We start from the raw sequence: 12,900 nt of genomic DNA on the forward strand, positions 1-12,900 counted from the left end.
ATCTCTAGAAGCGAAGGATCGCAATCCAACGACGTCCACTGAACCATGCTTCAATTTATTTTTGAACATCAAAAAAGACAATCGTTCTTTATGCTGATGATGAACAAGGCCTCGGTATTTATTAGTCGCGCAGGGAAAAGGCAACATGCAGATTTAATGGCAATGTTCTCTTGGGCATTGTCTTCAATAAGAGAAATGGGAGAGCATGGTTGCCCTCATGTTGTTTCCTTCTATACGGTGATGATAACTAGCCAGATGCTATAGCAGATGTGGACCTGGGGATTAAACCCGCCGGCTTAGCTAGCTACGGTGGGCTTTAAAGTGGGGAAAACTGGAATTTAAATTCCGGAGAGCTGATGGAAATACAACACAAAGGCGTCTCTAGTTTATTCATTTAGTAAACTATCTTAAGAGATGGATACTGGATTAATGCAAGGCTCCACCTCCCTCACCGGTTTGCACCTTGCTCTCTTCCCCCTCCATCTTTGTTAATTTTAAGATAATTCAATGTTAGTAATTATTGCTTTGAAGTTTCAGGTTTTTATTGTTTCCCCCCCCTAATGCTTCTAACCTGCCTAGAGTCTCCACTACCCTGTTTCTCCAACAATACGGCCTCCCCCAATAGGAAGTCCCAGCATGTTTTATAGGCATGAAATGAAATTAAGCCCCTCCCCCCAAATTAAGGCCTATATTAAAACATGCGAAATGGGGGGGAATGGTGGGGGGGGGGGCTTGCCGTTAGGAAGTACTTTTGTTGCACACCCGGATATGGTGCTGCCTGCGTTGACCCCGATACGAAGTGCCCCACCAACGCCGAGGTCAACATCCAAGCCGTCGCTGCCCACCCGAAGATGCAACGGAGGGAGAATTAAGTCACCCCCGAAAAGACAGCCTAGCCATTTTTTCGGGGCTCAAAAAAAATAAGACCCGGCCTTATTATATGAGAAACACGGTAGTTGAGCAGCACATAAGCTGAATAAATAACTAAACAAAAATCCAAGTTTGTTGAGCATAGAAGAAGACGGGAAAAATATTTGGTGGTTTAGACCAATGACTCGTCCTCCTAAAAGAGCTTGTGAAAGCAATGGCTGGATTATTTCTTTAAGTAAGATTGGCTAAGCCACCATTGGCTGCCTATGGTCAACATGCTAAGTGTTGACCATATAATCCAATTTATAAATCCCAATTATTGGTTTTACATACCATGCCCCCCCACAAAAGAGATGTGTTTTTTACACCATGGGTCTGTTGTAGCCCGCCGGTGGCTAGTGGAGCTGGCGGCAGACTCGGACAGTGAGGAGGTTGGGGAGGAACAAGGGCCAGTCCTGGAGTCTGGGGATGGTTCGAACGAGGGCTCTGCGTCAGAGGCAAAGATGAGGCCAGGGCCGTCTGACAGTCATCAGCTGCCTTCAGAGTCAGAGATCAGTGGGGAAGAAGAACAGCTGGAGCCTGTTCCCAGTGTGCACCTGCGCAGAGCTGCCAGGAGAAGGGAACAGTTAAGGAACAAGGGTCGACTCGGGAGTAAAGGCACAGTTGGATGGTGAATGGCCCCTCCCATAGGGAATAAAGAGGAGCAAAAGGGGAGTGGTGTTTGCAGGAGACAATTAATTTGTTTAATTAGGGTGAAGATTTATTCCTGACTCCTTGCCAAGTATTTTCTGCTACAGCATGGCACTTGGAAGCTATTGACCTGGCAACTCTCCAAGCCTGATAAGGTCTGTGGTTGTAAATCACTCTTGAAAGACTGTTTGCTGGGACTCTGCTTGATGTGAATGATAGGAATTCACATTCACTTAAATAAAAGGGGTTTTGTTGGGATGAGGGGTCTGCTTCGTGATTTTGGGAAGCCTCGGTCAGAACAGGGTCAGCTAATAATCCTGCTCTTGTATTTTTCCCTTGGCAGAGCTGCCGTTGAATCGTCTTGCGGGCACTTCCTCTCTCCAGCCAGTTTTTCCTTCTTTTCTCCTCCCCGCTTTCTCAAAAAGGGAAATATAGAAGAAGAGAGAGGGCTGAGACTCTCTCTGAAAGGACAGTCAGAAGGAAAATAATGGCTCGAGGTAGAAAGATGACAATTCACCCTCCGAAATCCTGCTCGCGTGGAACAGTTCATTAGTAGGAATGGATCCCTGTTCTTTGGAGGTGCCATATTTTGACTTAATGAGCTGGCAACCCTATCAATGCATTGGAATGTGTGTGTGTGTGTGTGTGTGTGTGTGTGTGTGTGTGTGTGACCGCCAGGCACAAATGGCTAATGTGCTGTTTTCTACTCATTAGAGATAAACTGATTCATGAAATTGAAGGCAAAAGCTTCATTGCCCAGCATCTCATATTTAGATGGCAGCATGGAGATATGAAAGGAAAAGGACAGCCGAGCAAGGCAGCTGCTGAGGGGTTGCTCCCAGGGGAGATTCCAGAGGTCCCAGTTTTGACCTTCTCAGATAAAACAGACATGGAGGAATAAGTTGGTTTCAACAAGTGGGAGAAATATTATCTCGTGTGGTTCCAGGACAGCAGTTGCCTCTGCGGTAATATTTCATTTCTCCCCACTCAAAATAGAATCATAGGGTTGGGAGGGACCTTGGAGGTCTTCTAGTCCAACCCCCTGCTCAAGGCAGGAGACCCTAAACCATCCCAGTCAAATGGTTGTTTAGCCTTGACAGCAGCTAGAATTGCACTTGCTAAAAACTGGAAAAGTGGGAAAATACCGATTGACGAGGAGGTGATTATGAAAATAATGGAATAATGGAATGTGCAGAAATGAGTAAATGGACATTAGCAATTAGAGAGCAAGAAGGTAAAGAATATTATGAAATTTGGGATTTATTTTATCAACGGTTAGAAAAGAAAAAAGGCAAATAAGATATAATGCAATATAAATATAATGATAGAGTAAAGATAAGATATGTAATATGTTATAACAATGGAATGTATGACATCATGAATTGAGATATTTGAAAAATTGAAATTTGCTCAAAAAGAATGATATAGCTTATAAGTGAAGTCCAATAAGTAGTTAATAACAATATAATATAATATGCATATTCATATAAAATAATTTTTTTTAAAATGTAGTTAAAAGGAAAGGACTGTTGATATTGTGCACAAGAAGATTTGTACCAATCGACACACTGTACAATGGAAAGAAGGTTTTATGTTTTGTATTTGTGTATATGTTTGTTTATGTTTGTTATTAAAAAGTTTTTTTAAAAAATCTTTATTTAAAAAAAATGGTTGTCCAGTCTTATTTTTTTAACACCTCCAGCGATGGAGCAGCCGCAACTTCTGGAGGCAAGCTGTTCCATTGATTAGTTGCTCTCACCGTCAAGAGAATTTCTCCTTATTTCTTTGACAAGCTTCCACCCATTACTTCTTGTCTTGCCCCAAAGAAAGAGTCAGACCACTCTTTTGGTGAGAGTCCCTCAAATACTAAGCAAACCATGGTTTAGAATAATGTGTCAATACAATCTGTCGCAGGCTTAGCAGAGATTTTAGCGATAAAAAGCCCTTTGGGACAGAAGTCTAGAGTCCCACTGAGGAGAGTAGATACTATACAAGAGATCCTCCATTTTGGAAGGGGCCTTGGAGGTCTTCTAGACCCTATATAGCATTCCAGACAGATGGCTGTCCAATCTCTTCTTAGAAACCTCCAGCGATGGAGCACCCACAACTTCTGGAGACAAGTCATTCTACTGATGAATTGTTTTTGGTGTCAGGAAATTTCTCCTTAGTTCTAGGTTGGTTTTTTCCCTTGATTGGTTTCCATCTATTACTTCTTATCCTGCCCTCAGGTGCTTTGGAGAATAGCTTGACCCCTTCTTCTCTGTGGCAGGGATCCCTAAGACTCAGAGAGAAAAGTAGGTCTCCCTAATGATTGATTCCCCCACTCCCCCCAAAGTGGTACTTGGGGCCTTAGAAAATAGAAATATAAAAATGGGCTAGAGAAAAGAAAAGAAAAAATCTACGGAAGAAAATTAGGACCAGCTCAGATCATCTTATAGGCAGATAAGAGACTTAGAATAACACTCAGCAGTCTTTTATTGAAACAAGGCCAATATATATTGCTAATTCACTTTGCTTTCCACCTAATAAGATCCTTGAGTTGAGGAATACAAATTAAGTAGTTCTCTCCTTTTCACGCTTTTATTGCTCTAGTCAGAGGTCATTAAGAACAGTTCAAAGTAATCATCACAAGTCTAATGGTATAGTTTAACATACCATGTCAGATACAGGCTCAATTCCGTTAATTAAGGCAAAAGTGTGCCTCCTAGACAGGACAACCTATGCTAGCATGAGTCTGTAACAGGAGTAGGCAACCTGTGGTGGTAATTACATCAGCCTAATTTAAAAAAAAACAACGAATTCTGAAACTCAATTATTAAAACAGATCAGAGAAAAAGAATCATCATCTTCTTTTCATCACCCCATAACCCCTTGCGGGGTGGAATAACTGAATGGAGCAGAGTGTTTACTGGCCGGATGCTTTTCCTGTCACCAATGAGGAGTTCTATAAAGCAAATATATTCTCATTGTGCCCAGAAAGAGAAATATCTGCCTCTACCTAGGATTGAACTCACAGCCTCCTGATTGCGAGGGGAGAGATCCATCTCTAGGCCACCGCACCACTCCAAAAAGACAAAAAGAATGAAAAAAAAGGGGGGGTGACCTTGCCCCCACCCACTTCTTGATTAATCCTCACCCATCACTCAAGGAAATGCGGCCATTGACTGAAAAAGAAATGTCAGAGCAGCTATGCTCTGAAATATAATTCCTGCCATGTTTGTATTTATGATGCCTTTCCTCATATTACTCAAGACAGCTTAATAGAAATAGGAAAATGCCATTCAGTAAAAACAGCTTAAATAAATAAACAGCATGCAATAAAATCCTTTTTTTTTTTTTTTTGTTATCACCATAATACAAAGAAAGATGTTGAGACTATAGAAAGAGTGTAAAATAAAAAAAAACCAGAAGGCACATGTTCACAAGGAATGGTTACAAAACAACAGCATCCTGTAGCGGATGAGATGTCAGTCCTGTTCTCATCTCTACTCTGACAAAGCTATTTATTTAGTTACACACTTTACATCGGGTGGTGACATAAAAAAAAATCCATAGATCTCATTAAAAACAACCCCAAGCCAATCATTTTAAAACAACAAACATCCTAAAAACAGCAGGGATGGGACAGGCTCATCAGGACCTTGTGGTGTCTGTCATCTGCCAAGTTTTCAAACGCAACGCACGCTGCCATTGCCCAACCTTCCCTTGCAAAACAGGCAAAAGAGCAAAATAATCGTAGTAATAATAATAAAAGAACATATACTGGAAGGCAGGGATGTTGGTATTTGAAAACCTACGAAAGGACATGACAAGCATACAGGGTGTTGGCACAAATTTAACTATTAACCCTGAAGCTGGCCTGACCGAGTCCATTTTGTCTGCTTCAGTGTTGCCACATTGGAGCTGAGGGATAGGGAGGGGGGGGGATTTTCTAGCCAAAACAAAATTCTTTCTCTTGGGAACCAAGGACATTCTCACATCTGATTGGAAGAAGGTGGAGTGATGCTATCCAGTTGTCCGACTGCACTGTGATTGGACCATGTGACTGATGGTTTTGAGAAAGTTGCAAATCTTTTACTTTTAATAAAAGTAAAGGCGGGAGTCTTCAGAGTCGGTTTTCACCAGATGCATGCCAATATGATGTTTCCAATGGAAGCATTCTTGGAGGAATTCAATTGCCTCGGAGTCTTGCTTGCAATGGATTTATTACTTGGAGCCCTGACATTAAACCGATTCTGAAAACTCCAGTGGTTTTTCTCAGACAGAAATTCCCAACATGGAACAGTTGGACTACAATGCAACTGACGCTGCTTTTCTATGACTTCTGAGATAAAGATTTGAGTCTCCTCACTTTGCCATGACCATCCCAAAACTTTTCATAAATGCTCAGGGTAAATAAACAGCATGCAGGTAGTCCTCGAGTTACAACAGTTCATTTAGTGATGGTTTGAAGTTACAAGGGCACTGAAAAAAGTGACCTAGGATCGTTTTTTTCCCACATTTAGGGCCATTTGGAGCATCCACGTGATCTCACATGATCAAAATTGGGATACTTGGCAACCGACTCACATTTATGATGGCTGAAGTGTCCTGGGGTCACGTGATCCCCACAGAGAGCACCAAGCACCCCACAGTCCTTCCCCTCCCCCCTCCTCCTCCTCTCTGCAAACCCCATCCTTACCAGCACTGATGGCATTACCTAGCTTGGGTAATGAAATGTCTGCAAGAAAAGAACCAAGCTCAGAGAGCACCAAGGATCCCATTTAGGTATCATCATTAGTGCTAGAAGGAAGTGGGGGGAGGAGGAGGAGGAGGAAAGAGAAGGAAGAGGAGGAGAGGAAGGAAGGAGGAAGGAAGGAAGGAAGGAAGGAAGGAAGGAAGGAAGGAAGGAAGGAAGGAAGGAAGGAGGGAGGAGGAGGAGAGGAGGAGGAGGAGGAGGAGGAGGAGGAGGAGGAGGAGGAGGAGGAGGAGGAGGAGGAGGAGAAGAAGGAATGAGGAGGAGGAGGAGGGAGAAGGGAGCTGGAGGAGGAGGAGGAGGAGGAGGAAGGAGGAGGAGGAAGGAGAAGGAGGAGAAGAAGGAAGGGGAAGAAGGAAGGAGGAGAAGGAGGAGGAAGAGGAGGAAGACGACTGTGGGGTCCTTGATAGTCTCTGAGCTCGGTGGTTTTCTTGCAGACATTCATTATCCAAAGTAGGTAAGATCCACAGTGCTAGAAAGGAATGGATTGGAGGGAGGAGGGAGGAGGGGAACGTTGACTGTGGGGTTTTGTGTTCTCTCAGCTTGGTTGTTTTCTTGCAAATCTTTCATTACCCAACCAGGAAGCAGCTCAAGTCCTCCTGTATCTCAAGACCATCTCTGTGAGCATGCAACCTAAAATCCAACCTCTGGGGCCTTCCAATAAGGGGCCTGAAACCTTGGAAACCAGCTGGCTACCCGCCTGGTAGAAACCCACCACTTTCCCGTCGCACGACCGGCTTTTGTTTTCCGTCCACTTACTTGGGGGTGTGAGACTCGTCCACCCGATTGCCCAGCTGGAACTCGTGAGACTTGCTCCGATGCAGGACGGTGAAGCCCGGGAAGAGGTGGATCAGCTTCCGAGATGAAGGGGGAGGGGTGCCCGGGGGTTTCCCTTTGTTCGTCCTCCTGACCGGCGGCGTCCCTGGAGCCGTCATGGGGGTGATGATATTCGGGGTGCAGGGCTGGGTGTGGGCTGCATGCCGCTGGCGTGGGGAAGGGGGCAAGGAGCGGTGGCCGGATTCCAGCGGAGGGCAGAGTCCTGCGAAACCTTCCACGGTTAGTCTGTCCGTGTGGCCGTAGATGAGCTCGTGGGACAACGTGGGGTGGCAGAAGTGAGGGGTGCACTTGGACTTAGGCTTGGGACTCAGAGAGAGGTGAGTTCGGAGCCACTGCATGGATTCGGATTGGCACATGGAGCTGTTTTCTTTGTCGGTCTCGGTCGCTGGCGGCCACTGGATGGACCAATCTTGTTTGGAAAGACTACCTCCTGGGGGGGAGACACAAAAAAAATGGAAGGAGGAATAAGGGGGAGACAGAATACTATGATACTTGGAATAAATTCTATCAACGGTTGCCAAAGAGAGGTGGAGGTCAGAACAAAAAATAGACCCAGAATGTGATATGATGGAGGATTTAATCAAGTAGTGTACTGACCCAACTGGGTTCCAAGAGAGCAAACACCAGACAAAGGCAGCAGCCCTCACCTTTTAAAGTTTAATCTACGAATTCTGTTTCTTCGCAGATAAAAGGCTGCTTCCAACTAATTAGCTCTGACAAGAAAGAGCCTTGGCAAGTTTTTGCAAGGCTGCCAAAAACCCACAGATAAGAAATAGTTTACAAGAGTTTTCAAATACTAACTATAATGTCCACGAGGCTGAGTTTCAGAGCGTCTTTGCCTTCTGCAAAGAACATTTCTTCAAACCTGGCTTTTAGTCTCTGGAGGGAAGGGCCATTACCTTACAGTCTTACTCCCGAGTCACCCATGCTGCTGTAACTGCTCTCTCCCACGAGCAACCCTGCGCGCACGCGCACTTGGCACAGGCTCCTTGGGAACCTCCTCATCACTGCTGCCAGCCCCCACAATCTCTGAAGGCAGCAGTCCACTCCCTGATGGTCCTGGCCGCTCATCTGAGTCTTTGCTCTCCTCAGCTGACATGCTGCCAGCTAACCACAACAAGTAGGGTGGATAAAATAACTGTAACAAAATTAATATTGTACCAATAATATGAATGTTAATGGCTTAGTAATATGCTTGTGTGTATGGCAGAGTAATGCCAGAACAGTTGTACTGTGTGATGACCCGGAGCGTGGCGCAAAAATAAACGAAGTCACCAAAGTAGATAAATTCTCTGTCGGAATGGATGCTCGTTACAATTTCAATCCACTTTAAACTGACTTCCTAGGCCAGGGGTGTCAAACTTAAAGCCAGCAGCCCAGGATGTGGTTGGATAAATTGGGAGACATTTGGGCATCGTATCAAAACGGGTCTTCTGGTTCCTCTATTTTCCCCCTTCCTGGAAAGAATTGATTCTCTTGTTTTCACGGAACCCTTTAAAACAGTTGGGGGTGTCTTTTATGTGCCATGCAAAGAATCAAAGCCCCATCTGTGGGATGCAGGCACCACGCAAAACCAAGCGTCCCCCCCTCCGGTCCATGGAAAAACCTCCCTCCACAGAACCGGTCCCTGGTGTCCAAAAGGTTGGGGGGGGGGGCGGCACTAGACTAGAAGACCTCACAAGGTCCCTTCCAAGTCTGATATTCTGTCATTCTATTTCCACTCTTACAGGAAGAGGGTTCTTCCAAACAGAGATTAAACGCTAGGGAGAATGATGAAGAGGGGATTGTACGACAGAAGGCAGAGTATCTTCCTAGATGCCTCATTACTAAGGCCAATGTAAGCACTAAATACCTCACCTGCTCGGATCTCACCCGGTTTTAATTCTTGCAAAGGGGAAACTTTTCCCTCTTGACACACGTTTGATCTGGTTTCTCTAACAACCCATGCTTGTCTTTAAAGGGGAGCCTATTTGCATTCTAAAAGGGAGATTCTCCCAGATCCTCCTCTTTTATTTCACAGGGGCTGTTAATTGATAGCCCTGTTATCAAGGCCTCCTTTTCAAGGGAATCAATTTATTTCCGGCTGTCAAGAAGAAGAAGAAGAAGGGAGAGGAAAAAAACACACAGGCTGCAAGACAGAGTAGGAAGGAATTGATTTAAAAGAGGGTTTTAAAAAAAAACCGCTGGGGACAAATGGAGGAAAATGTCTTTGGTGCCATGATGGGGCTGGATTTAGGGCTGGATCAAAACAATGAGGGGAAGTTGAGAACATAATCCAGCTTCAAAGAGGTCTCTCCCGTAAAGGACTGAATGGAATTTAACATGAAGTAAGCTGCATTATGCCTTTTACCTACATAAAACACTCCGTAGGAAATTTCAAGAACTAAAAGGGTCTATTGGGATAGAACATCAAAAAGAATACTTAGAACTGAAATGACTGAAGATGAAGTTTTATATCTAAGAGGGGCCATAATTCTATTAAGGCCACGGTTGTTGGGTTCATCCAAACATCTCAGCCACAAACAAATGGCTTAACAAGGTGTAAAAGAGCGATCCAATGTCCTAGGCCAGGGGTCTTCAAACTTGGGAACTTTAAAAGAATTGTGGACTTCAACTCCCAAAATTCCCTAGCCAGTATTCGGGGAGCTGAAGTCCACAAGTCTTAAAATTGCCAAGCTGAGAGACCCCTGTCCAAAACAAAGCCAAATGAGGAAGGTGTAATGGGGTGCTGGAAAGAAGCAAGAGCCAACATGCCACAGGTATCTCAGAAGGAGAAGGGAAGTGTGGGAAGCATTTTAGAAGGACTGTCCCTTCATTTTTCAGGCAGGAAAAGGTGAAATGCCTTCAGTCTTACATGGTTTTGTTACTGTAGCCTTATTTATTAGATAGAGTTAGTGCTCAAGGTTAAGATATATATTTTTTTTGCCTGGATGACCTGGAATTCTGAAAGCTTTTCTGGCCTGTTTCTTTTACTTTCCAGAAAACTAGAGAAGTCCTTTCTGGAGTGCAACTGTTTAAACATGGCACAAGACACAGCAGTTGCCCAGTTCTAAATTGAGATTCTGCTAGATTTAGTCGACTGCTTTCTGTGATCTGTCCAAGGTTCTGAAGAAACAACCCTGACCGCAGTTCCTAGGATCTGACCAAGGTTTTGCAATCTTAAGACTCCTCTGGACCAACTGATCCCAGAATTGTGCTAGAACAAGGCTCTTCAAACTTGGCAAGTTTAAGACTTGCGGACGTCAATTCCCAGAATTCCTGAGCTAACATGACTGGAAGGAGGGATTCTGGGAGTTGAAGTCCACAAGTCTTCAAGCTGTCAAGTTTGAAGACACCTGTGCTAGAAGATGAATAAATGAAATGAATCTCCCAACATGGAGAAAAAAGGCTGCATAGCAGAAGGAGATGGAGAAGGTGTTGTCTGGGGGAAAGCAGAGTTTATTAGTGAGAGCATCAGAACTGGGAACAGTCTCCCAGGTGTGACCTCACTAGTGCAATATAAAGTACACTTTCCCCCAAGCAACGCCTTCTCCATCTCCTTCTCTTGCACAGCCTTTTCCCCCCATGTTGGGAGACCTAATATCTAAGAGGCTTCCACAAAGAAGAGGGGATCAACCTTTTTCTCCAAAGTGCCGGAAGGCAAAACAAGAAGCAATGTGCTAATCCAGGAGAGAAGCAATCTAGTCCTAAGGAGAAATTTCTTGACACTGAGAACAATTAGCCAGTGGAACAACTTGCCTCTAGAAGCTGTGGATGTTCCATCACTGGAAGCTTACTCATTTGCTTGAGTAAGGGGTTGGACTAGAAGACCTCCAAGGTCCCTTCCAACCCTGTTATTCTGCTAATCGAGGAGAGAACCCACCTAGAATTAAGGAGAAATTTCCTGAATAATAAAGCAGTGGAACGACTTGCCTCTAGAAGTTATGGCTGCTCCAACACTGGAGGCTTTTAAGAAGAGATTGGACAACCAATTGTCTGAAATGGTATAGGGTTTCCTGCCTGAGCATGGGGTTGGACTAGAAGACCTCCAAGGTCCCTCTTTCATCTCTGTTATGTTGTCAGCTCAGCATGCACCACGACCCCCATTTAATCCACAATGTGATAGACATATTAATAGAACTTGAAGAGGGGAGAAAAAAGGCAGGAAAACCTTGAGGAAAAGTTCTGCAGTACTTTGAAATTGTGTGTGTGTGTGGGTGGGTGTGTATTTATACTGCTATGCATACAGGATGCCCACACTGATCAAACACCTTGCTGCCACATACAGAAACAAAACTTGAATTGACTATTTCGTCAAGGTGATTTGGGGAGAGGGCTCAAATGACGCGTAAACCTCAAAGAAACACCACATGGAAGGGGCCTGGATTTGAGATCAAATGCCCCAACGCATCAAGGTTGCTTTTTGATAATTTGAGAGGGGAAGCACCAGTGGACCAGAAATGAAAGTGAAGCCGGGTGTGCTTTCTTGAATTTCTATAAAGCCACCAAGTGAAAAAAAAAATAATTAATAAATAAATTCAGCCTTCGTTAATCCCAAGTCTCCATTTGCCAGGAACACATCACAAACTCCTTCTCTAATATTCTATGGTTGACCTTTGGTCATTTTCAGTGAATGCCACCTCTCACTTCAAAGTTTACACACCTTTAAAAGTCCCAAAGGTGCTTTTTCAAAGGTGCTTTTTGTTTGGTTGTTTTCTCGAAGACGTTTCGCTTCTCACCCAAGAAGCTTCATCAGTTCTGACTAAATGGTAGAGGATGGAAGGATTTATACTCCTTGCGCTCATCTGGTCATTGAGACCACTTGGGAGGCTTATCTGTTCCCTCGGGGTCATCTGAAGAGTGCAAATGAATGAACCTTCTTGGAACTACTGAAAGGACAACAGGAGACAGGGAGTGTCGTATCCCCCCCCCCACCTGTGTAGAGGGGGATGTTCAGCTTTAACACAGACGGCCTCTTGGGACACACACACACACCCTTTCAAACCAGTGGTTTCAAACCAGAGTAATCCTTTAAAAGGATTCAGTGCTGGATTCTGATTTCGGGAGCAGGGAACCGTTTCTGCAACTGTAGATTTCTCCCCACCCCACCCCAGCCTCTGAAAATCCTATGGGAATGACATTACAACACCAATAGCGAAGAGACCAGGCTGACATTTCTGTCTCTTTAATTTGCATAGCCAATCGTTGTATTAAACTATTTCTCTTTTTACTGTCTGGTCAAAGACCAGAAGTTATTTCAGGTATTGGTTTGCATGGATCTCTCTCTCCCCCCACATCTCTCCTCCCTCCCTCCCCTCATCTCTCTCTCTCCCTCTCCTGCCCTCTTCTCTTTCTCTCTTTCATCTCTCTCCCTCCCTCCCTCTCCTCTCTTTCTCTCTCTCCCCTCTCCCTCGTCTCTCTCTCTCTCTCTCTCTCCCCCTCCCACCCTCTCCTCTCTCTCTCTCTCTCTCTCTCTCCCCCCTTGTCTCTGTGTCCCTCCCTCCCTCCCTCTCTTTCTCTCTCTCTCCCTCTCTCCCCTCTCACTCCTCTTCTCTCTCTCTCTCCCTCCCTACCCTCTCCTCTCTCTCTTTCATCTCCCTCCCTCTCTCCCTCTCCTCTCTCTCTCTCTCCCCTCTCCTACCCTCTCCTCTCTTTCTCTCTCCTCTCTCCCCCCCTCTCTCCCCTCCCCCTCTCCTCTCTCTCTCCCCCCTTGTCTCTGTGTCCCTCCCACCCTCCCTCTCCTCTCTTTCTCTACCTCCCTCTTTCTCTCTCTCCCCCTCTCTCATCTC

General features: G+C 44.9%; 2 protein-coding genes across 3 annotated transcripts in view; one reads left to right on the forward strand and one right to left on the reverse strand.

The window, feature by feature from the left end:
• Nucleotides 1-12,900, forward strand: part of RFC5 (replication factor C subunit 5) — a 352,752-nt gene that overhangs the window by 282,355 nt on the left and 57,497 nt on the right. The window lies entirely within an intron of this gene.
• Nucleotides 1-12,900, reverse strand: part of KSR2 (kinase suppressor of ras 2) — a 150,237-nt gene that overhangs the window by 98,353 nt on the left and 38,984 nt on the right. For both annotated transcript variants that reach the window (XM_087942809.1, XM_087942810.1), the window contains exon 4: nt 7,055-7,562. In XM_087942809.1, the coding sequence (XP_087798935.1) occupies nt 7,055-7,562 (508 nt within the window). The remainder of the gene's footprint in view (nt 1-7,054; nt 7,563-12,900) is intronic.

This window comes from Notechis scutatus, chromosome 13 (genome assembly GCF_049901735.1).
Source record: "Notechis scutatus isolate UNSWTSFEM ecotype Mainland chromosome 13, rNotScu1.2, whole genome shotgun sequence".
Classification (NCBI taxonomy): Eukaryota; Metazoa; Chordata; class Lepidosauria; order Squamata; family Elapidae; genus Notechis; species Notechis scutatus.